Source organism: Gekko japonicus, unplaced genomic scaffold (assembly GCF_001447785.1).
Source record: "Gekko japonicus isolate JY-2015 unplaced genomic scaffold, Gekko_japonicus_V1.1 scaffold1349, whole genome shotgun sequence".
Taxonomy (NCBI): Eukaryota; Metazoa; Chordata; class Lepidosauria; order Squamata; family Gekkonidae; genus Gekko; species Gekko japonicus.
The window spans coordinates 368,687-396,358 of NW_015174314.1; the positions used below are offsets into that span (position 1 = coordinate 368,687).

Sequence of the window (27,672 nt, forward strand, 5' to 3'; positions counted from 1 at the left end):
TTTAAAAAGCGATTAGAACCAAAAAGTGCACACCTCCTCTTAGCAGCAGTTATTTACACTTCAATGCTATTGTAATAGCTAAATATTTTGCTACTGGTGGTGATTGTCGGGTCAGTGTCTGTCAGCCGATAAGAGACTACCACCCATGGCTCCAGTGGAAGATGGTATTTAGATAAAATTGGATATACCCAATATGACCTAAGAGCTAACCAATGAGAACAAAACAAAAGGAAATGTGTCAGCGTCTCAATCTCACCAGAAGCGCAGGTACAAAGCCTGTCTGAATACGGAGTTCGTGAGAAACGTCCCGTTAATTCTGCAGATGGTACAGCATTGAATCTTGCAAGAGTGAAAGCAAATCTATGAGAGGGGGTGGTAAGATGGCTTAGGTATGATGGAAGGGTCAACGAAGGAGGAATTCAAAGCTGTAGGGTTTTCAAGGAAAGAGATATTCAGAATTAGTTTGTCATAACCTGCCTCTGCGTAGCGTCCCCGGACATCCTTGGCAGTCTCCCATCTATGTACTAACCGGGGCCAACCCTGCTCATCTTCTGAGATCTGACGAGATCGGGGCTAGCCCAGGCTATTCAGGTCAGGGCAAATGCTCTAATTAATAATAATTTTCACCTGCAGACAGATCAGTGATTATACCTTTTCAAGAGTGCTTGAGGTCATGGATGTGTGCTTGTAGGTGAGATACTGAGGCTCTGAGCTTCTCAGAAGCAAAGATCGGGAAGAATCTAGCACTTGATCGTAGCTAAGTGCTGAGGCTTTCCACAGTTCTGTGTCAAAGCAGGCCAGATGTTAACACACAGAACATCCAGAAAGCTTGTCAAACTGGGGAGGCAATCGCACATAGTAAAGGTAAAGGTTTCCCTTGCTCGAAAGCCGGTCGAATCCGACTCTAGGGGGCGGTGCTCATCTCCTTTTCCAAGCCAAACAGCCAGCGCTGTCCAAAGGCTTTTCCATGGTCATGTGGCTGGCATGACTAAACGCCGAGGTGCATGGAACGCTGTTACCTTCTCACTGAAGGTGTTCCTGTTTTATCTACTTGCAATTTCTTGCTTTCGAACTGCCAGGTTGGCAGGAGCTGGGGCCAGAGACGGGAGCTCACTCCGTCACGCGGCACTCGGGTCTCGAACAGCCAAACTACAGACCTTCTGGTCTGCAGCATCTTAACCTCTGAGCCACCGCGGCCCTACAATCTTGCCCATACTCTTGCCCAAATAAAGACTCTCCATATTTGACACTTAAATGCCAGCACTGTATTAGGCTCAGCAACTGGCAGTATCTCCATTTATATTAGCTCTTTGACTGCTGTGGTGGTGTTTTAGCATTGTTTTAATTCAGCTATATTTTTATGCTGCAGTCTTAATTCTGTAAGTAGCATAGAGTTTGTTTAAAGAAATCTAAGACATGTTTCCTACCCTGCTGGAAAGCTCTTCTGGTAGATAAGATAAGAACCCCTGTTTGGTACTTTAACAACCCACATCCTGACTTCTTACTTATGTGGTGGAAGTGTAGTTGTTCTACTACAGTAAAATACTGGAGGATGGTTTGCATAATACTTTCTAAAGGAATTGGCCATAACATTTTAAATACACCAGGATTATTTTAGTTAAATTATGTCGTTTCCATTCCAATGAAGTTTCATGTGATAACAGCATATGTTATAACAGCTCTTAAATTAACCCTAGCCAGGTTATGGAAGCAGAAGAAAAGTATCAGTGAGAAGAAGCGTTTTGGATAATGTTAAAGACTTTATTTATATCAGTAGAAAAGAGCAAGTCTAGAAGCACCTTAAAGACTTAACAAAATTTGTGGCAGGGGAGGAGCTTTCGTGTCACGGCTCACTTCAGATACAGAACAGTGAGCAGTGACTCACGAGAGCTCATCATTTTGTTAGTCTTGGAGGTGCTGCCGGACTCTTGCTCTCCTCTACTGCCGGAGGCAGACTAACACGGCTACCCCATCTTGTTTTTATTTATATATTAAGCTTTCAGCTCTTCAAAAAAACGAAGGTGTGGTTAGAATGGACTTAATTGGGCAGGAAGTCTTCAGTTGAAGAGAACAAACAACGTGAAGAATTCAGCCTTTGCTAACTTATTTCCTTTGCACATATAACTCTTTGTGTGTTTTTCTTTTTAAAAACATAATAATAATGTTTTAAAGTGGTAGATAAGATAGAAGATGGGGGGACAGGTGCTCAGATTATTCCAGCCACTAGGAGTCAACATTCATTTGCTTGTTCTAAGCAATTACAAAGTTTGTTTGTAATTATAAAGAGCAATTACAAAGAGCCAGTTTGGTGTAGTGGTTAAGTGTGTGGACTCTAATCTGGGAGAACCGGGATCAGTTCCCCACTCCTCCACTTGCAACTGCTGGCATGACCTTGGGCAAGCCATAGTTCTGTCAGAGCTGTTCTTTCAATAGCAGTTCTCGAAAGATCTCTCTCAGCCCCGCCTACCTCACAGGGTGTCTGTTGTGGGGAGGGGAAGGGAAAGGGGTTTGTAAGCCGCTCTGAGATCCCGAGAGAAGGGCAGGGTATAAATCCAATCTCCTCTTCTTCTTCTTCTTCTTCTTCTTCTTCTTCTTCTTCTTCTTCTTCTTCTTCTTCTTCTTCTTCTTCCTCCTCCTCCTCCTCCTCCTCCTCCTCCTCCGTTCTCTGCTGAATAATATGACCACCAAAACAGCATTCAGAACAACCTCCAAAACTACTCAACGGTGTCTTAAAACTATCAATCAATCATCCCCAGCTTGTAAACAACATAAGAACCTAAGAGAAGCCAATGTTGGATCAGGCCAATGGCCCATCCAGTCCAGCATTCTGTCACACAGTGGCAGTATTTTTTATTCCAGTTATTATTAACCTTTGATCTAGGGTTACCAGATATCCTCTGGCCACCGGGGCTTGAGGGGGGGTTGCCAGATCCAGGTTGGGAAACTTCTAGAGAGATGGAGGACAGGGACCTCAGTGGGGTACGATGCCACAGAGTCCGCCCTCCAAAGCTTCAGTTTTCTCCAGGAGAACTGATCTCTGTTGGCTGGAGAGGAGCTGTAATTCCAGGGGATTTCCAGGTCCCACCTGGAGGCTGGCATCCCTACTTGGATCAAATAACCGGATCAAATAGATCTATCATTCTGATAGCGCCAGAAAACCTTGCAAAGAGAAATAAAACCCCGAACACTTCTGCCCCCCAGATCAAAATCTGAGATGCAACCCAAACTGTAACTGGGGGAAAAGGCTACATCTGGACTTGACACCGTAAATCACAATTTATTAACAGGGCTCTGGCAAACCTCTTTCGGCAAGACTCTGATGACGTTTGACAAACTGATTTTATAGATTTTTTTTCTGCCTTGCTTTTGTTTAAAGAAAGTCAGAAAAGCCGTCCAGCAATCTTTTCATAATTATGATTATTTCCAGCGCGTCCTGGAAAATGCCAACGTTTACTGGTAAATGAGAGTCATTTGGTGAAGGGCTGTGAGTTTTCTCCGATGCTGAAAAGGACCCCGATGATAAGATTTTTCATCGCCTGTTACTGTCTCTGGTTCTTGCCTTTGGCAGGAAGAAAGCGCCTCTTGGCAAATACCCAAATGAGATGCGCTTGTATACACGTACATTATTTGCATAATATGCGAATTACCTTGCCTGGATTTGCAGGACTGTGTTTGACAACTCTGGTATTGTACAGATCGAAAACATCTGGTTCAGTTACTAACAAGAGGATAGTTATGATTTCTGTTTCCACTTACTGCTGCGAATCGTTCCAGACCTAAATGGGCTCCTAGCACAGGGAATGCGACCGGCCCTTTCTTACTGGTGATTGCCAACGTCCTGAATATTACAGAGAGTCAGTTATTGATGGCATTGTTAGAGCTGGGGATTTTTCTGTAAAATGAATGATTACTGGGGAAAGCATCTCCAAGATTGGGGGGGGGAGGGTGTTGATCCAAATAATTAATTGAAGAATGACTAAAGCCGTTTGCTGAGGTTGCCACAGTTGCCAGAAGTAACATCTATGTAGACACGGTGACGTTGCGGAGAAGGGAAATTAGTTTTATCCAATTGTGGAGGATGTAATGGACCATGCTGGATTAAATCTTCTGAGGGGGTGGTATCTGCTGTCCTGGGGCGTGGCTGTGTGGTAGAGCCTCTGCTTGGCATTCAGAAGGTCCCAGGTTCAATCCTCTGCATCTCAATTTAGGACCTCGGCCTGAGACCCTGGACAGCCACTGCCAATCTGAGTAGACAATACTGACCTTGATGGTCTGATTCAGTATAAGTCAGATTCATGTGTTATTTTGGGGGGAGGGGCTGTGGCTCAGTGGTAGAGCATCTGCTTGGCATGCAGAAGGTCCCAGGTTCAATCCCCGGCATCTCCAGTAAGGATCAGGTCGTAGGTGCTGTGAAAAGCCTCTGCCTGAGACCCTGGAGAGGTGCTGCCAGTCTGAGTAGAGTATACTGATCTTGATGGACCAGGAGTCTGATTCAGTGGAAGGCAGCTTCATGCGTTGCTTTCATATTGACGGTAATTACCATCAAACACAGAGCAAACCAACATGGCGCTCTTTCACCCCTTCTCATGGACAGGCTATTAGAGAGCTGGTATAGTGCTAAAGAAAGAATGAAGCCCTGGGCTACCAACTGAACGCATGAATCTGCTTTATCCCGAATCAGGCAGTTTGTCCATCAAAGTCAGTCTTGTCTACTCAAACTGGTAGCGGCTCTTCAGGGTCCCAGGCAGAGGCCTTTCACATCACCTACTGCCCGGTCCTTTTAACTGGAGATCCTGGGGACTGATCCTGGGACCTTCTGCACGTTCTTCCACTGAGCCACAGATCCTTACCGATTCTCTGGTCCAAAGTGCCTCCCCTAAACCTGCCATGAACTCACTGGGTGACCTCCAGCTAAGCACTCTCTCCCTCTCTCTCTCCCCCTCTCTGCCTCAGTTTGTTTAAACATGAAGAATATGGCCAGGGCCTACTTTACGGGGATGCGGTAGAGGTTACCAAACATGCGTTAAGTCCTTTGGCTCACTAAAGCGTTCTGTGAGCGCTGATAACTGATGCCAAGGCTGCTAAGGGCAAGAGGTAGTGGTGAGTTTGAACAGCACAGTGAGGGGCAGCCCTTGTAGGAGGGCTTTCTCAAGAGTCTCATCAAAGGCGATAACCTATGAAAACGAAATCCATGTAGTAACCTGTATTTATGATAAGAGCAGCCCAAAGAGTGTGCAAGCATTCGCACAGTTGGTGGCGGGGTTCCCTTTGGGCTCCAGGACTGAGGCAGAGGAACTATCAGTAGAAGAGAAGAGATTGGATTTATACCCCGCCCTTCACTCGAAGTCTCAGAGCGGCTTTCAATCTCCTTTTCCTTCCCCTCCCCACAACAGACATCCTGTGAGGTAGGTGGGGCTGAGCTCTGACAGAAACTGCTCTTTTTCAAGAACAGCTGTGCCAGAACTATGGCTTGCCCAAGGTCATCCAGCAGCTGCAAGTGGAGAAGTGGGGACTCAAACCCGGTTCTCCCAGATCAGAGTCCGCGCACTTAATCACTACACCAAACAGCAGCGATCTTGCTGGAATCAAAGTAGTCTTCCATCCGATGTGGAGCCTTTTAAAGGGCAGCACACCTTGTGCATGCAGCTGAAAAGCTTTGCAGCATGGTGGGGTGGGGAGAAGGGTCGGGGGCTCATGGATGGGTCTTTGATCAAAGATTGCGCTGGAGTCACCATCACCGGTGGCTAGTAAGAAGCTCGCCAGTAAAGCAATAGCGCTGGTTTTGTGGTAGGGTTCTTTATGTATCATTCATACCTTCCGAAAACATAAACTAGAAGAACTATAATTCCCATTGTTAGAGGTGCAGTTCCTTTTTTTTCAACGTTGTTTTTATTTCAGTTTTCCAAAGGTACAGTAGATTCATACAATGCCAAATCAAGATCCAGTATAAAGAAACAAAAAGAAAAACTCCAAAACAACCCCTCCCACTTAGATACAATCATCCAACAATCCTTGTACCAATACCGCTGTTGAGTGACGTAATGCCGCACGGCAATACCAAAGACATTTTTAAAGCATACAAACTTAGCTACCTGACCATTACTAGCATTTATGAGCAGCATATGTCTGCAAGTTGGTTTCCCAGATGGCGTATCAGAGAACACGTCAGAGGAATGTAAGACAGTATGACAAGCCGTTACCTGGACGTTATTACCTTTTGTTTGTTTTTAAAAGACTATCAAATTGCGATAGGCAGAATGTTACTTTTGATGACAGTGCCTGTCACCGGTCACGAATAAGCTCAGTCCCCAATACTAATGGAGATGAAACGCCACTGGATATTGTAAGTGTAAGGCACTTTGATCATACAGCTGGTTTGTAAACTCCTTTGGCAGGGACCCCCAACATGGCACCCACCACCACCATCTTTCCAGGGGCACCTACCAAGGGTTTCTAGAAAGTGGGCAGAGCCAGGTGGCCATTCTGTCCAGGAAGGCTTCCAATCAGTCACTGGACTTTTGGTTGGCTGTGCAGATTTTTAGAAACGTTGCTTTGGCGGCAGCCGGTGCCACAAAACATACTTACAGCAATTTAAGGAAATTGATGAAAAATGTAAACCCTATGAAACTTAACACCAAATAAAGCTTGGTTTTAAGTTTTATATAGTACCACAAAACAAGGATCTTCACTGCGCGACTGAAGGTAAGCTGTAGCAGCCATTTTGTGGCCGGATCTGCCTCCTGCAGCAGCCATTTTGCGGCAGCCATTTGGTGGCTGAACCCTCCGCACTGCGCCAGGATTGCAAAGACACCTGCAAGCTCAAAAAGCTTAGGAACCCCTGTCCTAGGCTAATGGAGGTACTATCAAGCATAGTAAAGGTAAAGGTTCCCTTGCTCGAAAGCCAGTCGAATTCGACTCTAGGGATGCGGTGCTCATCTCCGTTTCCTAGCCGAAGAGCCAGCGCTGCCTGAAGATGTTTCCGTGGTCATGTGGTCGGCATGACTAGATGCCGAGGCGCACAGAACGCTGTTCCCTTCCCACCAAAATGGTACCTATTTATCTACTTGCTATTTCTTGCTTTCAAACTGCTAGGTTGGCAGGAGCTGGGGCCAGAGACGGGAGCTCACTCCGTCATGCGGCACTCTGGTCTCGAGCTGTCAAACTACCGACCTTCCGGCCTGCAGTTCAGCGTCGTAACCACTTGAGCCACCGCAGCCACTATCAAGCATAGTTGTCCTAAAAAACTAAAGTTGGTGGAGTCCAGTGGCACCTTTAAGACCAACAAAGCTTCATGTGTGTACACAAAAGCTTATACCCAGAATAAAACTTTGTTGGTCTTAAAGGCGCCACTGGTCTCAAACTTTGTTCTGCTGCTTCAGGCCAACAGGGTGACCCAAATAAGTCTGAGTCTGAAAGGTTTGCTTGGTGGGGTTTTAAATGGGGGGGGGGGGCTGGGAGAATGTGTTTAGGCTTCATTTGTAGGGGGTGATTACAATCCGCAGGCTATAGGTAGTTATTCCTTTGCTGAGGGTTATTTCCTCCCCCCCCCCCCAATTTCATTTGCTTTGCACTTTAAGCATATCCTGAAAAGATTTATTTGCAAGCCTGACAAATCTCCCTGCTCTAAAAGAGGGCGGCGATGCCTGCACGGTCTTGCAGGAACCCCGGGTCTCATTTGAATCCCCAGAGTAATCAAACCATCAGCTTGTCTTTTGTTTTACTAATAGCTGCAAGAGTTGTAAGGGCCTAATTAGGCTTAACGGCTCCAGTTGGGTGTCTAGCTCTGGGAGTACAAAGGCATCCCTGGCACCTTAGTACAATGCAGTAAACTACTTCCCGGTCCTTGATGCCGATTATCAAAGGTTCTAGCGATTGCCTACGAAGCCCTTGAAGTCACTGCATCCTCGTACCTGCAGGACCTCCTCTCCCTCTGTGCTGCTAGAGCTTCGATTTATCTGAGCAGAGCCTTCTGAAGATGCCGGGGTCTTGTAATCTGCTTGCTGATTGACTGAAAGGTGGTGTTGTTTTTTTTAAATCGTACTTGTAATCCGCCTTGAGTCCTAGTGAGAAGGGTGTAGTGTAAATGACAACGATAATAATGCATACTTCCGTAACTTAAGTGTTACTTCTCTTTATTGATAGGTCGCCCCAATTTCTCAAGACTGTATGCATGTTTCCCAGAACCATATTGTTGGAAATGTTTCTAGAGCTGGTCAGGAAGGCTCTCAGTCTCCTGGTTTCCCACAAACTTTGGGAAAAAATGAATTTTTCAAGAGGGCTGGTCTACCCAGGCAATAGGGGGCGGGCTGTGGCTCAGCGGTAGAGCATCTGCTTGGCAGGCAGAAGATCTCAGGTTCATTCCTTGGTATCTCCAGTGGGAGCAGGGGTCCCCCCACTGCCAGGCCCCACATTCCTGCCGCCAATCAGCTGACCATTAGGGGGGAACTTACCCCAGAAAAAAGGGAGATGCAGCAACATGTCTAAGTAGGGTTGCCAAGTCCTATCGTCTCCCCCCCCCAAGCGGGGAACTTTGGGGGGGGGGTTCCTGGAGGGGGCGGGGCATCCCTGACGTGATGATGTCACGTTGGGGATGTCCCCCACCCACCCGACAGGGGTGCCGGCTCCCTGCGGTTAAAGGGGCCCCATTAACTGCAGGGAGCCGGCATTTCCCTGCGTGCCTGACCACAGCCACCCTCTCCCTCCTCTCTCTCAAGAAAGAAGGGAGAGGGGCGGCGGATGGTGTTGGGGCTTGGGGGCGGGGCTTTCCCCTGCCGGTGGCCAGCTGGCCACCGGCGGGCAGAAGCCCCCAAAAAGCGGGGGACCCCTGCCAAACCAGGGGGTCTGGCAACCCTGTGTCTAAGTCACTGCCCACATGACCTGGAAGTGACATCATCACATCCAGGTTGTCGGGGCGATGCTCTAATATTTGGGCGAAAACTCTGTAGTAAAAGCCAAATTTACCATAGAGCTCTTGTCCAAATACTGTTGATGTCACTTCCAGGTCACATGGCCATTGACCTAGACATGTTGCTGCCAGGGCTCTTTTTGTAGAAAAAGCCCAGCAGGAACTCATTAGCATAATAGGCCACACCCAACAGCAAAAACTCATTAGCATATTAGGCCACATCCCTGACAGCACAGCTCATTAGCACATTAGGCCACACCCCCGTGTTACCAGAAGTGTGGTTATCCAGCCACACCCACCTTTTGCTTCTTATTCTGTGTACCTTGTTTGTGGTCAAAACAAACCCAGGGCTTTTTTGTAACAGGAACTCCTTTGCATGCTAGGCCACACACCCCTAATGTAGCCAATCCTAATAAGTTGGGTGTGGCCAACTTGGGAGCCAGCCGGAACTCCGTTCCTGTGCGTTCCTGCCCCAAAATAGCCCTGGTTGCTGCACATCAGATGGGCCTCCCTGCTGTTCCTGGTAAGTCACCCCCACCCACCCCCACCAATTGCCAGGAGGGTTCTGGCAACTGTAGTTACAACGGTATATTGATATTGCAAGATTCCAGTGCTATTTTTAAAAATAATAAAAGCTTCCCCCCAGTGGCAGGGGGAGGAAACGGCTCCCAAGGAGACAGCGTCAGGTATAATTGCTGCCATTCGGATGGGAAAGTCTGAATTTTCGCATGCACAGAGCAGCCATTGAGGCTTTACTGTAGTCTTTCCCAAAACTTTGGAGCAAAACAGGTCTGAGAAAGATCAGAGAAAAGCCGGGGGAACCCCGGAAGGTGCACAAATACACCATGATGCTTGAAGGGCCAACAACAGGGCATGGAGGCCGAGGCCTTCCCCTGATGTTGCCTCCTGGCTCTGGGATTCAGGGGATTAGTGCCTCTGAATGTGGAGGTTCCCTTCAGCCACCACGACTAGTAGCCACCAGTGTTCCCTCTAAGCTGAGTTAGTGTGAGCTAGCTCACAGTTTTTTAGCCTCCAGCTCACATATTTTTGTCTTAGCTCAGGAAGGATGGCTCCACAGCAAACTAATATATGCAGTAGCCAAATCGCTCGCTCACAACTTTAATTCTAGTAGCTCACAAAAAAGAATTTTTGCTCACAAGACTCCACAGCTTAGAGGGAACATTGGTAGCCACTGATAGACTTACCCTCCATGAATCCATCCCATCTGCTTTGAAAGCTGTTTATTCCTGTGGCCATCACGACATCCTCTGGCAGCAAATTTTAATTTAATTTTAATCACTCTCTGTGTAAAACAGTCTTATTGACTATTGGAGGTTGGTGGCAGCCATTTTGTGGCTGCGCCCATAATGCCATGTCAGAGTTCCAGGTGTGCCCGCAGGCTCAAAAAGGTTGGGCACCCCTAATGTAAATCACTTCCTTAGTCCACTTAGGCAGCTTTCAAGGCACCAGTGACTTGGACAACACCATGCATCAGACAGAGATCCTGACATTGCTCAATTAAACCATGCTTGTACTCGTTTATATCTCTCTTCAGGTGATCAGCTTCTTTAGCTCACGCATTGAGCAAGCCGGGGCCGAGTTGTCAGTGGAGCGCGTTCTGGAAATCATCAAGCAAGGCGCTGTCGCCCTTCCCAGAGACAGGCTCAGAGTAAGTACTGGCAAAGCCACTCCGAAGATGTTGTTCTGCAAAGTAGCAACTTCAAAGATAACTTATCCGTTTTTTAAAAAGGGGGGGGGGAGGATGTTATTGCATATGTTTAAACTATACACTTCCATGTATATCTGCCTCCATGACCCACCTTGGATGGGAGAATCCCTGAGTGCTCTCTGTGCTGCATTGTGGAAACATCCATCAGGTACGCTTGCACACCAGGTATGCCTGTCCAGCCTCCCAAGGCCACCAGGCATCTATGCAAGGTTGTCACATTCACAAGTTGAATCCGGCTCGCCCGGGCCCAGAATTCCACCGTTCCAATCTGCCATATTGATTTTGCCCTTCAAGACGGACACACACTGGGGTTTATCTGCATAGCTATATCAAACGTTACGTCCACTCGTGGATATTTGGTGGCAGAACAGGTGTGGTCATGGGGGGAGAGGTGCAGTCTTCTTCCCCACCAAATGCGGGTAAGGGGAAGTCTCATCCAAACCGTGCCACTGTAAACAACAGTGACAGTTTCACCCGGCTGATCGTGGGACATGGTTACCCTTAACTACATCTGCTTTAAGTGTGGTTAAATAGAAGCCAAAAATGAGAGATCACGGGAGGAAGGGGAACTCCAAAAACAACATCCGTGACAAAAACAACAAAGAGTCGATACAGATAAGTTGCAAAAATGTTCACTGTAGTAATTTCTGTAGAAAATTCTCTTCTATTATCGCTCACACGCTAACGAATACTGCACAGTGAACAATTCATTTCACAATATTTGCCCTATCTGAGCGTGTAGCAATCCCAATTCTTATCCATCACCACTTACCAACTCCTGAAGGAAACATTCCATGTTGACTCTCTAATAACGGAACCCAAGGTCTTCACAATGTGATTGATAAGTGGTGATTGATAATAATTGGGATTGCTACATGCTCAGATAGAGCAAATATTGTGAAACAAATTGTTCATTGCACAGTATTCGTTAGCGTGCGAACGATAATAGAATTTTCTACAGAAATTACTACAGTGAACATTTTTGCAACTTATCTTAAGTGTGGTTAAAGCAGAGTCTGATGAAGAGAGAAGGGGCATCGTCCCTCCTTGACCCACGCGCAGTCTCAGAGGTCTGGCCTGTTTTCTGTTGCACTGGTCTCATATATCTGCTTTCCATTGCTTTGGGCTGGTGGAACTTGTTTGTTTGTTTGTTTATTTCATTAGACTTATAGCCCGCCCTCCCCACATTGTAGGCTCAGGGTGGGTAACAACATATACATATCTGCAGTTAATGCAGATTTACAATATTAAAAACATATTACAATACTCAGTCTAAAATCCATAAAATCGTCATCCTTATATCATTAAAACATCTGCATTAAACAACAACGCGCCTCAACAGCAGATAATGTGTTCCCAGTCTGGCTTCCAGGACCTGACAGTCACCTGGGGAGAGAAGGCCTAATCAAGTGGATGCCCTCTGCCTCGACTAAAGGCAACTTTGCATAGGGTTGCCAACTCTAGGTTGGGAAATTTCTGGAGATTTGGGGGCGGAGCCTGGGAAAGGTGGGGTTGGGACTATAATGCCGTAGAGTCTGCCCTCCAGAGCAGCCATTTTCTCCGGGAGAACCGATCTCTGTTGTCTGGAGGACTCCACCCCTAACTTTCTGTGCTCTACTTTTGCGCATGGAACTTGTGTATTTGCAATTAGTATACTTGAGCTCATGTCAAATTTGCCTTCTTCTGCTTCACATCTCTCAGAAAAAGTCTCAAAGTAGGTGAGAAATCCAGTTGCCTTTTTTTTAATATAATGGTGATCTTTTAGGAGTTGGTCATTCATTTAACATCCTTGGGAACAGCTCCAAGACCAGACCCCCAACAGGAACTTAGAACGATGGTCACTGACCCGTGTCTGGAAGGTTAAGTGGAGAGCCAGTATATCAGTATATTTCCTTGCGTGTATATGCAGAGATCACGTCAAACTCCAGTCCCATGACTACATAACATGATGTCAGAATCAGCTCTGAGTCCTTCAGCTGTTGGCACTTTGGGAAACCAGGCAATCCACAGAAGCAAAAGCCCTTATTTACGTGGCGAAGCATCCTTCTCAGGAACACACTGTGAATTCAGATAACAAGGACTTGCTGCTGTTTTGATAATTGAGAAGAGTGTTTATACTGTGCATGTAACCAAAGACATCTGCCAGACGTTTGCTTGCTTTCCCAATGAGCGTCAGTGGCATATCACTAAGAACTCAATCCCCCAGGTTACATAGTGGAAAATGAGATACGAGACTAGTGGGTGAATGTTGGTTTTGATCTAGTGAAACCATTGCGTACTGTCTGACGGGGTGGAGGGACTGCACCAAAAACGACCCTCAAGTCGAGATAGGCCTAGGCGCGCCCGGGTGAGGGCGAACACGTCTGTCAGACAATTCCCTGAGAACTGGAAACTCCCTGAGCATCTTTACCTGACTGCTGTCCCAGATAAGCACGAGACAATTAGCCATCGCTTTAAAGTGGCCCTAAAGCTGTGTGTCAGGCAGGGGAAAGTCCAAACTGGGTAATTAGTCTCCTTAGCAGATTCCAGCAGAAGCCCAGAGATAAAAGAGGCAGGCGCTGAAATAGCCAGCTCTTGGATTTCTCCCCGTCACCCATGCGGGAGGAGATAAAGGAGGCTCATGCGCCTGGGTTCCGGGCTGAAAGCCGCAGCTCTGACAGACAGACCCGTCTCCCTCGCAGACAAGAGGCCGCACCGCAGGCTCCCTGTTTTATTGCAAAAGAAGATTATTAAGAGCAATTTAAAGATCAGAGCGATAAGGGAAAATTGGCTTCGGTGTCTCTCCCCCACCCCCTTTCCAATGCTCAGTCTTTTTCTTCCTTTGGGTGAAATTATCTGTACTCTGAGGATTAAGAGCCTCTAAGACCGGTGTCTGGAGTCTGGGAGTTATCTCAGGTTTTTCAGGGAACTTAGCCAGAAAGATAGCTGCTGTATTTTATTTTATTATTATTTTTATTTTTATTTTTTTTTTCCTTTTGCAGTTAAGTGGGAAAACCTGTTCTGAACGCCAGGCGCTATTAACTGAAAGTTGACATTAGAGTTCATAGAGAATGAGCAGCGTTTAAGAGATCACATTTAAACGCTTTTGAAAGAAACTTCCCGCTGGTTAAGCCATTGGAAGAGAAAACATTTATTTTACAAATGGTTTTCCTCTGTTGAATTTCCCCTTTTTTTATTTCGCAGTGGGCCGCTTGCTTTTTACGGTTTCCTTTTCTCCTTTTGTGCATCTCCCACATGCTTGCCAGCTTTTTCTTATGCCGTCCTTTGCCAGCATGGTATGAAGTATCTGGCATTTACTGAAACTTGTTCCGCTCAGCAGAATACTAAGGGTGGCTATTAAAACATGCAGCCAAAGTTGGGGGGTTGGGGGGGGGGAGTGAAATCATTATCAGCCCATTCCTTTGCATGTCACGGTAAACTCACCAATCTGCCTTCTACTGAATCAGACCCTTGATCTAATCAGTATTGTCTGATCAGACTGCCAGCAGCTCTCTGGGGTCTTGGGCTGAGGTCTTTCCCATCACCCATTGGATGCGTTCAGACGCGGCGTTTGCAACAGTATAGGTGCCGGTTGCAATCGGTGTACTTACCAGCGTTCACACATAGAACATCTGCCTTCCGTCCCTAACCGTTGCAAAGCCCTTTAAACCGTTGTATTGTGCCACTAGGTCCCCAAGTGGTGGTATCCTGAGTACAATGGTTGTAATCGCTGTACGCGCCGTCTGATCGCTCTCACTGTGTGGTGCTTTTAACTGGAGATGCCAGGAATTGAACTTCAAACTCTCTGCATGCCAAGCAGATGTTCTACCACTGTTCTATCAGTTCTCAGCCTTTTGGCTAAGATCAGTTGTGGAGATCCAGTTTGGCGTAGTGGTTAAGAGCGTGGACTCTAATCTGGGAGAACCGGGTTTGATTCCCCCACTCCTCCACATGCAGCTGCTGACGTGACTTTGGTTCAGTCATAAGTTCTTTCAGAGCTGTTCTTTCAATGGCAGTTCTCAAGAGCTCTCTCTCAGCCCCACCTACTTCACAGGGTGCCTGTTGTGGGGAGGGGAAGGGAAAGGAGTTTGTAAGCCGCTCTGAGACTCCTTTGGGTAATGAAGGGCGAGGTATAAATCCAGTCTCTCTTCTTCTTCTTCTTCTTCTTCTTCTTCTTCTTCTTCTTCTTCTTCTTCTTCTTCTTCTTCTTCTTCTTCTTCTTCTTCTTCTTCTTCTTCTTCTTCTCCTCTTCTGAGCCATGGCCCCTCCACCATCCTCTTGATTTACAGCAGTCCAAGTGAGGTTGTTTAAACAACTCGTTTCCCTGTCAGATGGTTTCAAAGTACGCAACTGTTTCACGAGAAAGAGGGTCTCTGATGAAGCGAGCTAGAGAGAGGGAGTGGGAAACTGAGGCAGCATTGTCATCTAGAACTTAGCAGCATCTTGACCCCAAGAGTTATCCTACAACAAGGGTCCCCAACCTTTTTGAGCTCGGGGCCAACACAGCGTGGTGGGCGCGGCCACAAAATGGGCGCCACAGAGATGACTGCTGCGGCTTCCTTTCAGTCACATAGTGAAGATCCTGGTGCTGTGGTGGCAGCTGCTGCCAAAGTAACATTTCATTTATTTATTTATCATTTGGATTTGTGAATCGCCCAGTCCCTGAGTACTCAGGGCTCTGAACGGTGAACAACAATAGAAATACGTACCATAATAAAAATACATATCGTAAAAACCGTTTTTCAAATGGCACTAATACATTGGGTTTCAGACAGCGTCATCTCCTCGTGGTAGAGGTGGGGAGAAGGCACGAAAAAGGGTGGGGGATGCCAGCCGAGATGGTGCCCATTGCTGCCCTCAGCCCAAAGCCTGGCAAAACATCTCTGCCTTGCAGGCCCTGTGGAACTACATCAGGTTATTTGGCAGAGAGTTCCACCAGGTAGAAGCCCCGGCTCTGGTCGAGGACAGCCGGATGTCTTTCGGGCCGGGGATCACAAATAATTGATGCTCCCTCTAAGCTGTGGAGTCTTGTGAGCAAAAATCCTACTTTGTGAGCTACTGGCATTAATGCTGTGAGCGAGCGATTTCACTGCTGCATAAATTCGTTTGCTCTGGAGCCCTCCTTCCTGAGCTAAGACAAAAATGTGTGGATTGGAGGCTAAAAAACTGAGCTAGCTCATGCTAACTCACCTTCGAGGGAACACTGCCAATACGTTGTTCTCAGCAAGAGCATAAAGCTCTTCGGGGCACGTACCAGAGGAGGCGGTCCCAGACCTCTCAAGGCCTTAAAGGTCAGTACCAAGACCTTGAACCTGACCCGGTACTGCACTGGGAGCCAGGAAAGGTGTCAGCGGGTGCCATGGGACCAGTGTTCCCTCTAAGCTGAGTTAATGTGAGCTAGCTCCTGGTGGCCCCTGGTATTTCTGGCCACTGTGTGATAGAGTGTTGGACTGGATGGGCCTTTGGCCTGATCCAACATTGGCGTCTCCTATGTTCTTAGCTCACAGTTCTTTAGCCTCCGGCTCACACATTTTTTGTCTTAGCTCAGGAAGGAGGGCTCCAGAGCAAACTGATTTATGCAGTAGTCAAATCACTCGCTCACAACTTTAAGGCCAGCAGGTCACAAAGTAGAATTTTTGCTCACAAGACTCCACAGCTTAGAGGGAGCATTGCATGGGAACCAAGGGCACTCCATTGAGGATCCCTTTCCTACAATCTGTAGAGAAACAACAACACATCCATTTGGATACACGACCGACTCGGGAAGGAAAACCTCAGAAAGCTAGCAGAGAAACGGGTGTCATAAATCAAACCGTCAAGAGTTGTTCCTCCCCAGTGGCTGCCCTTCAGGTCTCCAGCAGGCTACAGGTTTACTATGCACCTTGCCAATGAAACACCGGACGGCTGTAAAGTTGAGCTGAGAATGCCGGAGTATCAACCTCAGAGCCAGGGCCTGGGGTATAAGCCTAATTAAGAGAAGCGGAGTGTGCTGTCCGCAATTCTGCAGTACGTTAGTATGATGCATGGGTTCTTCTTGAAGGATCTAAAAGAGGCTGGGGTAACTTCACCTCTGAGATAAGTGGGACTGGGACAGTACTTGGAAGAGAGACCACCTGGAAATTCTCCATAGGGGGCCCCAGAGACTCTTTGGTGGAAAGTGTAGCCTCTATCGTGCCCCAGTTCGTCTCTGGCAGCAACCTGGATGGGCCCAGGCTACCCCAAGTCTCATCAGATCTCGGAAACTAAGCAGGGTTGGCCCTGGCTGCTACTTGGATGGGAGACCACCAAGGAACTTCAGGGTTAACATAAGAGAACATAAGAGAAGCCAGTGCTGGATCAGGCCAGTGGCCCATCCAGTCCAACACTCTGTGTCACACAGTGGCCAGAAATACCAGGTGCCCTCAGGAGGCCCAGCAGGGGTTGCGACACAGAGGCAGGCAATGGCAAACCACCTCTGTCTGTCTCTTGCCTCGAAAACAGCTACTGGGTAGCTGTAAGTCAGCTGCAACTTCACACCACTTTCCACCACCGGTTCATCTCTGATATTTGTGTGGGCTTCTGTATCCTGAATCTCGGACAAACTAAAAGAGAAAGAGATTCCCGCTGGCATCGGAGAAGTGCAGCTCTTTGAGATTTGGATTTGGATTAGCGGCACAGTTGGAAAGTTCACCGGTGGGTAGTCCTGCCTGCTGAACTGGAATATACGGAGCCGAACTAGCTCTTACCAACACCTTATCCTCTTGGCCCAGACCCCACACAGTGAAGTTAATAGTCGCCACTAGATAACTTGGGTTGTGTGAACCTGTCGTTACTGTAGTCCTGAGAATTTCCACTGCCCTTTTAAAAAAACTAAAAGCGATTTGACGCTAAAGAAGCCAGGCTAGCTATGACGAGGGCCAGGGCCTTCTCAGTGGCAGCCCCGTACTGGTGGAATGAGCTCCCGGATGACATCGGGGCCCACTGGGACCTTTTACAGTTCCACAGGGCCTGTAAAACGGAGCTCTTCCACCAGTCCTTTGATTAGGGAGCCACCCCTTCCAACATTGAGGCCCTGGCCCTAATACCAACACCAATTTAAATATTGTGATCAATAGCCTGACAAAAAACCCAGACGACGGTGGCACCTGATTACCTGGGAGGCTGTGAATGCCGCCATCACCTGTGAATGTACTCGCACTTTATGAGATGTTTCATTACTATACTGTCGCATTTTTATTGAATTCTGTGTTTTAGTTGTTTTAACAAACTGTCTGTAAGCCGCCCTGAGCCTGCCTTGGCTGGGAGGGTGGGATACAAATCTAATAAATAAATACATTTCAATGACCTCAGCGAATGGGTAATAGGGTGTAGATTCAGAAACCAGACAGCATAGTTTTTCATGCTCAAATCTGGTCTCCACCACCGCCCCGCCCACAGCTCTTCCTTGTTCTTTCTTCCCTGACCCCTTCCCCATCTTTCCTCATCCTGTTTCTCACACACACACACACACACACACACACACACACACACACACACATATATGCCGTAGAATTTTCTTGCGTGTTTCCCTGTAACCTCCGTGCATGGTTCTGATGCCTCTAAAAGTGATGTGGGGGGAGGGGGGATTAGCCAAAGAATTACTTAAAAGCAAAGCAGGTATTTGAGAGTGTACCTTATGTTGTTCCTGGGTTAATGGAGTACAGTACATGTGATATCTCTAGAATCATAGCCTGAGTTCAGATTTTATTTCTAGCCCCCCTCCCGGGGGGGGGATCCCAGAACTTAGTGGTTTCTCAGTGGAGAAAGGTTCCAGGTTCAGTCCCTGGCATTTCCAGTTTAAAAATTTGAAACTCGGGAAAGCTGCTGCCAGTCTGGGTAGAGAATACAAGGCTGGATGGACGGAGGAGGTCTGACTCAGCTGGTAGCTTCACATTTTCATATCTATTTATTTGATGGTACAGAGTACACGCCATTTCTCAGTACACTTTGACGAAACCTAGGCGTTTCTAAAAGACTTATTTTGGCAAGTCGTTATAGAACATTCACACCAAAAAAACCAGGAGCAGTGTTGTGTTTTGACTTGCTGAAACGTTAAAATGCCACCGACACATCCGCGAAAAGTACTCTCTCCAGAAAACCTCCGAGAAGAATTTTGAAACTGCCGTCCGTTCCAAGCACTTGGTTTATTTTGGTGTTACAAAGAGAAGCCCTTTTTTCCGCACGAGGCCCTAGTTACATTAAAAGTATGTCGTCGGTTAAAGGAGGTCCTGCTATAACCGCCCGTGGTGTTTATCATGGCATCCACAGCCTCTGTGTGAACTCTCCCAAAGAGACCTTGTTCGTGTTGCAACTGGAAACCGTACTTAGAGAATCTGAAACCGAGGATGTACACTCCATCTCTCCCCGGGTATCGTCTGGGTCTCAAAAAAAGTCTTACAGTGCATGTTTTAATAACTATCGGTATAGACTTCTTTGGGAGAGAAGGGGAATCCCTAGTTGGGTTCCCGGAAATTCATTTTAAAAATAAGACCAAACATGAGAATCCAAGCCCCTGAGGTTCGCTGTTATATTGCAGCTGTCAGTCAGCCGTCCTGACTCTTAAGTAAGCATCTGGGCCTTACCTGCCTTTGGTTCAAGGCCCGGAGGAGGGAATTCATCTTTATGGGAGGGAGAAGTTGGGGGGGGGTGGACCCCTCTCAGAGGAGGAAAAGGAAGGCAACTTACCAGCACCGCTGACCCACGCAAGAAAGAAAACAGCCATTTCATTTTAAACCTGTCATTCTGGCATTAAAGCTATAAAATGCCCTAATGCTTTTCTGGCACACACACATCCCGGCTCCCCCACCAAAAAGGAATATAAACACCACTTCCACCATCAAATGTGCATTAGCAAGACTCTCTCTTGAATTTCTGCCATTGAAACGCCTGGCCATGTAAGATCAGGGCGGCTCCCCTCCCCCCTTTTTACTGTAAGCCGGCCACGGAGTTCTCCGACAGAATATAATTACCAGGCATTCCAACTTATAAGGAGCCTTCCATAAAATGTTCTTGTCCATCCCCCCCCCCCCCCCCCCCCCCGCCGCTTTGTAGACCAAGGGTAAATAGATTTTCATTCATGTTCCTGTCCTGCTTCCAAGAATGCAAGGAGTTGTTCCATATTCCAGGGTAATGCCGATCAGCACTTTGAGGTCAGGAAGGAATTTTCCTCCAGGCCAGATTAGCCCAGGGATCCTGGAGGGTTTGGGGGGGGGGGTATCTCTGGGCATAGAGCAAGGTTCACTGGGGGAGTGTGGGGAAGGTAGAAGTGAATTTCCTGCATTTTACAGGGGGTTGGCCTAGATGACCATTGGGGTCCCTTCCAGGTCTATGTTTCTATAGCATTTTAAATCTGTAATGGTTCTAGGCCACGGCTTCGGTTGACAGGAAGCATGGGTTTGATTTTTAAGGAGGGGTTATCTCTCCCTCGAGAAGGAAGATCTATATACAGCTAAAAGTTTTTAGCAGGGGGTCGGTGGGGGTTCGGGGGCACCACAGGATAGATTCCAGAGGAATAACTGTGTTAGTCTGTTACAGCAGAAAACCCAAAATGTCTGTTGTTACCATACAGTTTGGTGAAGTGGTTAAGTGTGTGGACTCTAATCTGGGAGAACCAGGTTTGATTCCCCACTACTCCACTTGCAGCTGCTGGATGACCTTGGGCAAGCCATAGTTCTGACAAGAGCTGACCTTGAAAGGGCAGTTCTTGAAAGAGCTCTCTCAGCCCCACCTACCTTACAGGGTGTCTGTTGTGGGGAGAGGGAGGGAAAGGAGTTTGTAAACCGCTCTGAGACTCCGAGTGAAGGGCAGGGTATAAATCCAATCTCCTCTTCCTCCTCCACCTCCTCCTCCTCCTCTTCTTCTTCTTCCAAATTAGCAAATTAAAGGGGCAGGCGGAGGAGGGAGGCTTTTGTCACATCTGACCAAGTGAGCTGTGGTCCACAAACATTTAGGGCACTGTAGACATTACAGTCCCACAAGGCTCTCGGTTTTTCTTGGAGGACAGATGTAAATCAGGGGTCCCCAACGCTTCTGAGCCTGCAGGCACCTTTGGAATCCTGACACAGGGTAGTGGGCACAGCCACAAAATTTCAGCCACGAGAGGCACAGCCAGCCACAAAAGTAGGGTTGCCAGCTCCGGGTTGGGAAATTCCTGGAGATTTTGGAGGCGGAGTCTCAGGGAGCGGGGCTTGGGGAGGGGAGGGAACTCAGCGGGGTATAATTCCATAGGATCCGCCTTCCAAAGGAGCCATTTTCTCTGGGGGAACTGACCTCTGTCACCTGCAGACCAGTTGTAATTCCAGGGGATCTCCAGGTATCACCTGGAAGATGGCAACCTTGCACAAAACGGCTGCCCCAGGACAAACTGTCAGGGAGTGAGGCTCTACATGGTTCTGACAGGAATTCCTCAACGTTTCAGGCAGAAGTTCTGACTAAGAGGATGCCTTTTAAAACTTACATATTGTTTTAAAGCGACAGGGTGTCGGGATCGCCACCAGCATCCACGGCTTTCAGAAGGACTGAAGAGGGGACATTGGTCTTTCATTGTCTCGCGGGCTCTGAGAGCTTAAAGGGCAATCCCCATGTTTAGACAAAGCACACCTTTTGCTGCCAGATCTCAAAACGTCACAGGTCTGATATGGCCGCTGATGCATCTGTCCTGCCCACTAGCAACAAACCAAGTGGCAAAGCTAGGTGGGCCATGGTCGTCATGCAAATCCTCACATTTTTATTTAATTATTTACTATGTCGATTTATATCCTGCCCTCCCTGCAAGCGGGATCAGGGTGGGTCGATTTTTGTTCCACAGTTACATTAAGTTGTAGGGTCCTCGGGGCAGGGCTTTGTAAAGCTCCGTGTGCTTTCTTGGCACTGTGTAAATGACATCCCCCTCACTGTGAGCTGCATGCTTGAGATATGAGTCATAGATCATAGAATCATAGAGTTGGAAGGGACCTTCAGGGTCATCTAGTCCAACCCCCTGCACAAGGCAGGAAATCCACAAATACCTCTCCCTCCACACCCACAGTGACTGCTGTTCCATGCCCAGAAGATGACAAGAAACCTCCAGGATCCCTGGCCAAACTGGCCTGGAGAAAAATTGCTTCCTGACCCCAAAGTGGTGATCAGCATTTCCCTGGGCACAAAAGAAAGGGCCACAAGAACTAAGCACCGAGGCAACCCTTCCTGCCCTCCCTCTCAGGATCTGCCCAAGTTCACAGAAACAGCATTGCTGTCAGATGGCCATCTAGCCTCTGTTTCCAAACCTCCCAAGAAGGAGAGCCCACCACCTCCCGAGGAAGCCTGTTCTGCTGAGGAACTGCTCTACCTGTCAGGAAGTTCTTCCTAATATCATAACTGGTCATATGACTGCGGGCAGTGTGGCTAGTGGTTAGAGTACTGGAGATAGGATCTGGAAGATTGTCTTCAAATCCCCACCCTACCTGGCCCAATCATTCTCTCTTAGCCTAACTTAACCTCACAGGGCTGTTGTGAGGATAAATTAGGAAAGGAAGAACTGATTTCAGAAACAGGTAGCAGTCGAGTTATCAGCGCATTACAAATCTCGCCCGTCTGCTGCAGAGCAACATGGCTGTGCATCTGAAATCATTACACCACCATATGTGGTGGCTCAAGTGGTTAAGAGGCTGAAGACCTGTGTGCCACGTGACGGAGTGAGCTCCCATCTCTGGTCCCAGCTCCTGCCAACCTAGCAGTTCAAAAGCAAGACACTGCAAGTAGATAAATAGGTACCACCAGGGCTTTTTTGTAGAAAAAGCCCAGCAGGAACTCATTAGCATATTAGGCCACACCCCATGCCTTCCCTTGGCTTGCCTGGGCGCCCCACGGCTGTGGGGAGCCCGGGCAAGCCGGCTCTTGGACAGGCCGGGGAAGGCATGGGGAGGCATTTAAAAGCCTCCCCGATCCTTCCAGGGGGCCCCCTGGCTCACCCACCTCAGAGTCGCCGGGGTGTGTGTGTCACTGTCCAGGCCTTCCCTCTGTAGCCACGCACGTAGAGATTTTGGCTGTAGTGGGCGTGGCCAACTCTGAAGCCAGCCGGAACTCCATTCCTGTGCGTTCCTGCCCAAAAACAGCCCTGGGTACCACTTTGGTGGGAAGATAACAGCATTCCGTGCGCCTCGGCGTCTAGTCATGTCGGCCACATGACCACGGAAATGTCTTTGGGCAGCGCTGGCTCTTTGGCTTGGAAAGGGAGATGAGCACCACAACCCTAGAGTCGGATTCGACTGGCTTTCGAACAAGGGAAACCTTTACCTTTACTATATTTCTCTGACTTTATTTATCGTGTAGTAGGCAGAATAGTTGTAGACACAGGGGTAAACAGGTTGAAATGCTTGATGTTTAATATGCATAGAGTTTTGACCTGATATGCTTTTAAGTGGTGCGTTGGGTTTTTTTTCCTATGCTAGGAGGACGCAGAACATCTCTCGCACCCTCCCGTGAAGGTGTAGCAAATCAGTCAGAGTCTAAGCTGATAACGGAACCCGCAAAGCTCAGCTCATTTTGTGTAACAAAGGGCTGGAGTTATAGGATTTATTTGTTTTCCTTTTATCTTCTCCCCTTGAAGGTTTATCAGACTTTTTTTTTTAATCCTTTTTTCTGTATGGCTGTATCTCTGTTTTTGGGAAAGTTCATATTTTGGTACAGGGGGAAGGGGGTTCAAAAGACACAGTCCAACTTGTTACCAGTACTCCCTCTAAGCTATGGAGTCTTGGGAGCAAAAATTCTACTTTGTGAGCTGCTGGCATGCAAGTTGTGAGCGGGCGATTTGGCTACAGCATAAATGAGTTTGCTCTGGAGCCCTCCTTCCTGAGCGAAGACAAAAATGTGTGAGCCGGAGGCTAAAAAGCTGTGAGCTAGCTCACACTGACTCAGCTGAGAGGGAACACTGGTTGTTACGTGTTGAAGAATTTACACTTACTGTCCACATTGCTGTGTACAATTGATCACTTTATTTGAAGCTGAGGATTTGGGAGTATTTTTCATTCAAGCAGTCTGGTGGTGGGAAGTGCCATCAGGTTGCAACTGACTTAACGGTGACCCTGTAGGGTTTTCAAGGCGAGAGATGAACAGAGGTATAGTTTTGTCCTTGCCTGCCTTTCCAGTAACAAACCTGGACTTCCTTGGTGGTCTCCCATCTAAGTACTAAAGGGTAGATGGCCATCTGACAGCGATGCTGATTCTGTGAACTTGGGCAGATCACGAGAGGGAAGGCAAGAAGGGATGAACCAGTGCTTAGTTCTCATGGCCCTTTCTTACACGCCCAGGGAGATGCTGAACAGTGTTCCCTCTAAGCTGAGTTAGTGTGAGCTAGCTCACAGTTTTTTAACCTCCAGCTCACACATTTTTTTCTTAGCTCAGGAAGGACTGCTCCAGAGCAAAGTAATTTATGCAGTAGCCAAATCACTCGCTCAAAACTTTAATGCCAGCAGCTCACAAAGTAGAATTTTTGCTCACAAGACTCCACAGCTTAGAGGGAGCATTGGTCAGGAAGCAGTTTTCCTCCAGGCCAATTTGGCTGGACATCCTGGAGGGTTTTTTGGTCATCTTCTGGCTGTGGAACAGCGGTCACTGCGAGTGGGGGAGGGAGGTATTTGTGAATTTCTTGCATTGTGCAGGGGGTTGGACTAGATGACCCTGGAGGTCCCTTCAGACTCTATGATTGTGTGATTCTATGAGAGCCAGTTTGGTGTAGTGGTTAAGCGCGCGGGCTCTAATCTGAGAGAACCGGTTTTGATTCCCCACTCCTCCACTTGCAGCTGGTGGATGACCTTGGGCAAGGCATAGTTCTGTCAAAGCTGTCCTTGAAAGGGCAGTTCTGGAAAGAGCTCTCTCAGCCCCCCCCACCTCACAGAGTGTCTGTTGTGGGGAGGGGAAGGGAAAGGAGTTTGTTAGCCGCTCTGAGACTCCAAGTGAAGGGCGGGATATAAATCCAATCTCCTCCTCCTCTTCTTCTTCTTCTTCTCCTCCTCCTCCTCTTCTTCCTTCTCCTCCTCCTCCTCCTCGTCCTGCTCTATTAACCAGGGCTGACCCTGCTTAGCTTCTGAGATCTGTTGAAACCAGGCTAGCCTGAGCTGTCAAAGTCAGGACTTGGCATCGTGAGGAAGGAGAAACAGTCAGTATATTCAAGGATGTCCAGAAAACTGCAAGCTTTTCCTTGTGGAACTTCCGAGATCCAATAAGACCGGGTTAGCCCGGGCTGTCCAGGCCAGGGCCATGAGTCTAGCTACAAGTCACTTCAAACTGATGCCTGGTCAAAATGCGAACCTATTTTTTCCCCCCTCACACTTTGATTTCTTGGGGTTTTATTTCAAAATCCGGCTCCCCTTATTACACATAGCTGCTTTTGGGGCTTGCTTTTACAATGTATGGATAACAAAAATGGGCAAAAGTGTCACTATATACAGCCACATGTTCCCAGCGCAGTGGCTCACGGCAGCAGCCTACAGGAGGTGTATTTGCCGCTGACCCCGGGGTCTTGCAAGGGCTGTCACATGTGGGCGAAATGCTATCGTGCAGCTCTTCAGTAAGAGCTCTAAATGGAGTCTGGCAGTTCCCGTGTTTTGCATGCTACTCTTTGGCTCGGCAGTGATAAGCAATAGACAGTCTGGCTCCTTCGAGGAGCCTTTCAGTAATGTCTGAGGCCTCTGCAGTTCCGAAACTCTCTGGCTGACTTTCCCCAGCGGACCGTTCATTTATCAGGAAATGAAATTGGTTGCAGGATTTTGCGTGTTGCCAAACCTCACTGACGAAATCTGGTTTGCTCGCTCGCTTCAGAAATGGCGAGAGTTCATTAGCTGGCTTATTTGCTCCAAGTTTTCTTTCTGACGTGGTGGGGGGTGGGGGGGAGGAAGCCGTGTTGAGAACCGTAAAAGGACTGAGATCACCGGCCCAGTGAGAAAGCAGCAGCTCTGGCAGGTTTCACCCCATCAGACTGTGGGAATAGTTTCTTTGGTCCTGCATTTGCGGACATCTTTCAAAGCTTAACCAGTTTCGGCTGGTAATTGTCAGCTTACCAACCTAAACATCGTGAGAAAGCAGCAGCTCTGGCAGGTTTCACCCCATCAGACTGTGGGAATAGTTTCTTTGGTCCTGCATTTGCGGACATCTTTCAAAGCTTAACCAGTTTCGGCTGGTAATTGTCAGCTTACCAACCTAAACATATCTCTCTCTCTCTCTCTCTCTCTCTCTCTCTCTCTCTCTCTCTTTTAACTGCGGGGAAGTTTACTTGAAGGGCTGCCATATAGAGGATATCGCGGAGTTTTTTTCTGTTGCCCCAGAAGGTCGGACCAGAACCAACGGGTTGAAAGTAAATCAAAAGAGTTTTCGGCTAAAGAATAGGAAGAACTTCCTGATAGAATGATTCCTCAACGGAACAGCTAGATCAGGGGTGGCCAAACTGTGGCTCGGGAGCCCGCATGCGGCTCTTTCGCGCATATTGTGCGGCTCCCAGCAGGGCGGCTGGGGAAGCTAAAGATCGTTAGCAAACAAATTATCATTGGCCCAATAAATATCATTATCAGTGTCTGCTTTTACCGCATTTGTTATTATTTTTGGCAGTCTCAATTAAAGTTAGTAAAAAGCAAATCTGCATATTTCCCAGTAAAAATATGTAATATTTGTTCATGTCTTGCGGCTCTCAAACATCCGATGTTTATTCTATGTGGCTCTTAAGTTAAGCAAGTTTGGCCACCCCTGGGCTAGATGGCCATCTGACAGCAATGCGGCTTCTGTGAACTCAGGCAGATCACGAGAAGGGAGGGCAGGAAGGGTTGCCCCAGTGCTTAGTTCTCGTGGCCCTTTCTGACATGCCCAGGGAAATGCTGATCGCCACTTTGGGGTCAGGAAGGGATTGTTCTCCAGGCCAGTTTGGCCAGGGTTCCTGGGGGTGGGGGGGTTGGTCATATTCTGGGCATGGAGCAGGGGTCTCTGTGGGTGTGGAGGGGGAGGTATTTGTGAATTTCCTGCATTGTGCAGTGGGTTGGACTAGGTGACCCTGGAGTCCCTTCCAACTCTAAGAGTGCGTTCAGAGGGGGCGTTTCAGCCGGCATAAACTGTACCGGTTGGGACCGTTGCAGTTTATGCTGGCTGAAACGTGATCACACTTACCTCTTGTCTGCGGAGCCCATCGCTGTATGCCCGTTCACACGCAGCGGGCGTCGGCGGTTTTTTTTTTTTAAACTCAGTTTGCACATGCGCATAGGCAGCCATCCACAGAATGGCGATCTTCACGCATGCGCAAAACACCCCGTCCAGAAAAGCATGCCCTGAAGAGAGGACTTACCTTTAAAGTTTAAAGAGCAAACTGGCCTCCCTGAGGTCCCCAAACTGGCCTCCCTGAGGTCCCGGACTCCTCTAAAACCTTAAACTAAGGACCTTTCCTTTTTCTTTTTAACAAACGCTGGGGCGAAGCTTCACCCAAGCGCATATTGCCAACCTAAAAAAAAAAGGCGGACGAAAATCGGAAGCCTCGGGCTTCTGAACGGAAGTGGCTCTACAATGGTGGAGAGCGATCAGACGGGGGGGGGGCCAAAGCGATTACAACCGTTGCACTCAGGATACCACCATTTGGGGACCTAGTGGCAGAATACAACGGTTTAAAGCTCTTTGCAACGGTTAGGGACGGAAGGCAGAGGTTTGCCGTGTGAACGCAGGTAAGTACACCGATTCCAACCAGCACCTTTACTGTTGTAAATGCCCCGTCTGAACGCACCCTATGATTCTATGGGGAGTAACAGGTTGGGTTAGGAATGGACTAAGCGCAGTATTCTAAAATAAGGGTACACACTCTTGGACTGGGGTCGATAATTTTTGTTTGAAGGAAACAAAGTAGAAGGAGAGCGGAGCTGTCCTTCGTATCCTTCCACGTAGGCCAGCCCTTTTGAGGCTGTGATCGCCTTTGGAATCCTGGCATGGGGCAGCGGGCGTGGCTACAAAAAGAAGAAGAAGAAGAAGAAGAAGAAGAAGAAGAAGAAGAAGAAGAAGAAGAAGAAGAAGAAGAAGAAGAAGAAGAAGAAGAAGA

The 27,672-nt window shown here is 47.9% G+C and overlaps 1 protein-coding gene across 1 annotated transcript in view; it reads left to right on the forward strand.

The window, feature by feature from the left end:
- Window positions 1–27,672, forward strand: part of DYM (dymeclin) — a 294,566-nt gene that overhangs the window by 236,024 nt on the left and 30,870 nt on the right. The window contains exon 16 of the mRNA XM_015424156.1: window positions 10,461–10,574. Within this exon, the coding sequence (XP_015279642.1) occupies window positions 10,461–10,574 (114 nt within the window). The remainder of the gene's footprint in view (window positions 1–10,460; window positions 10,575–27,672) is intronic.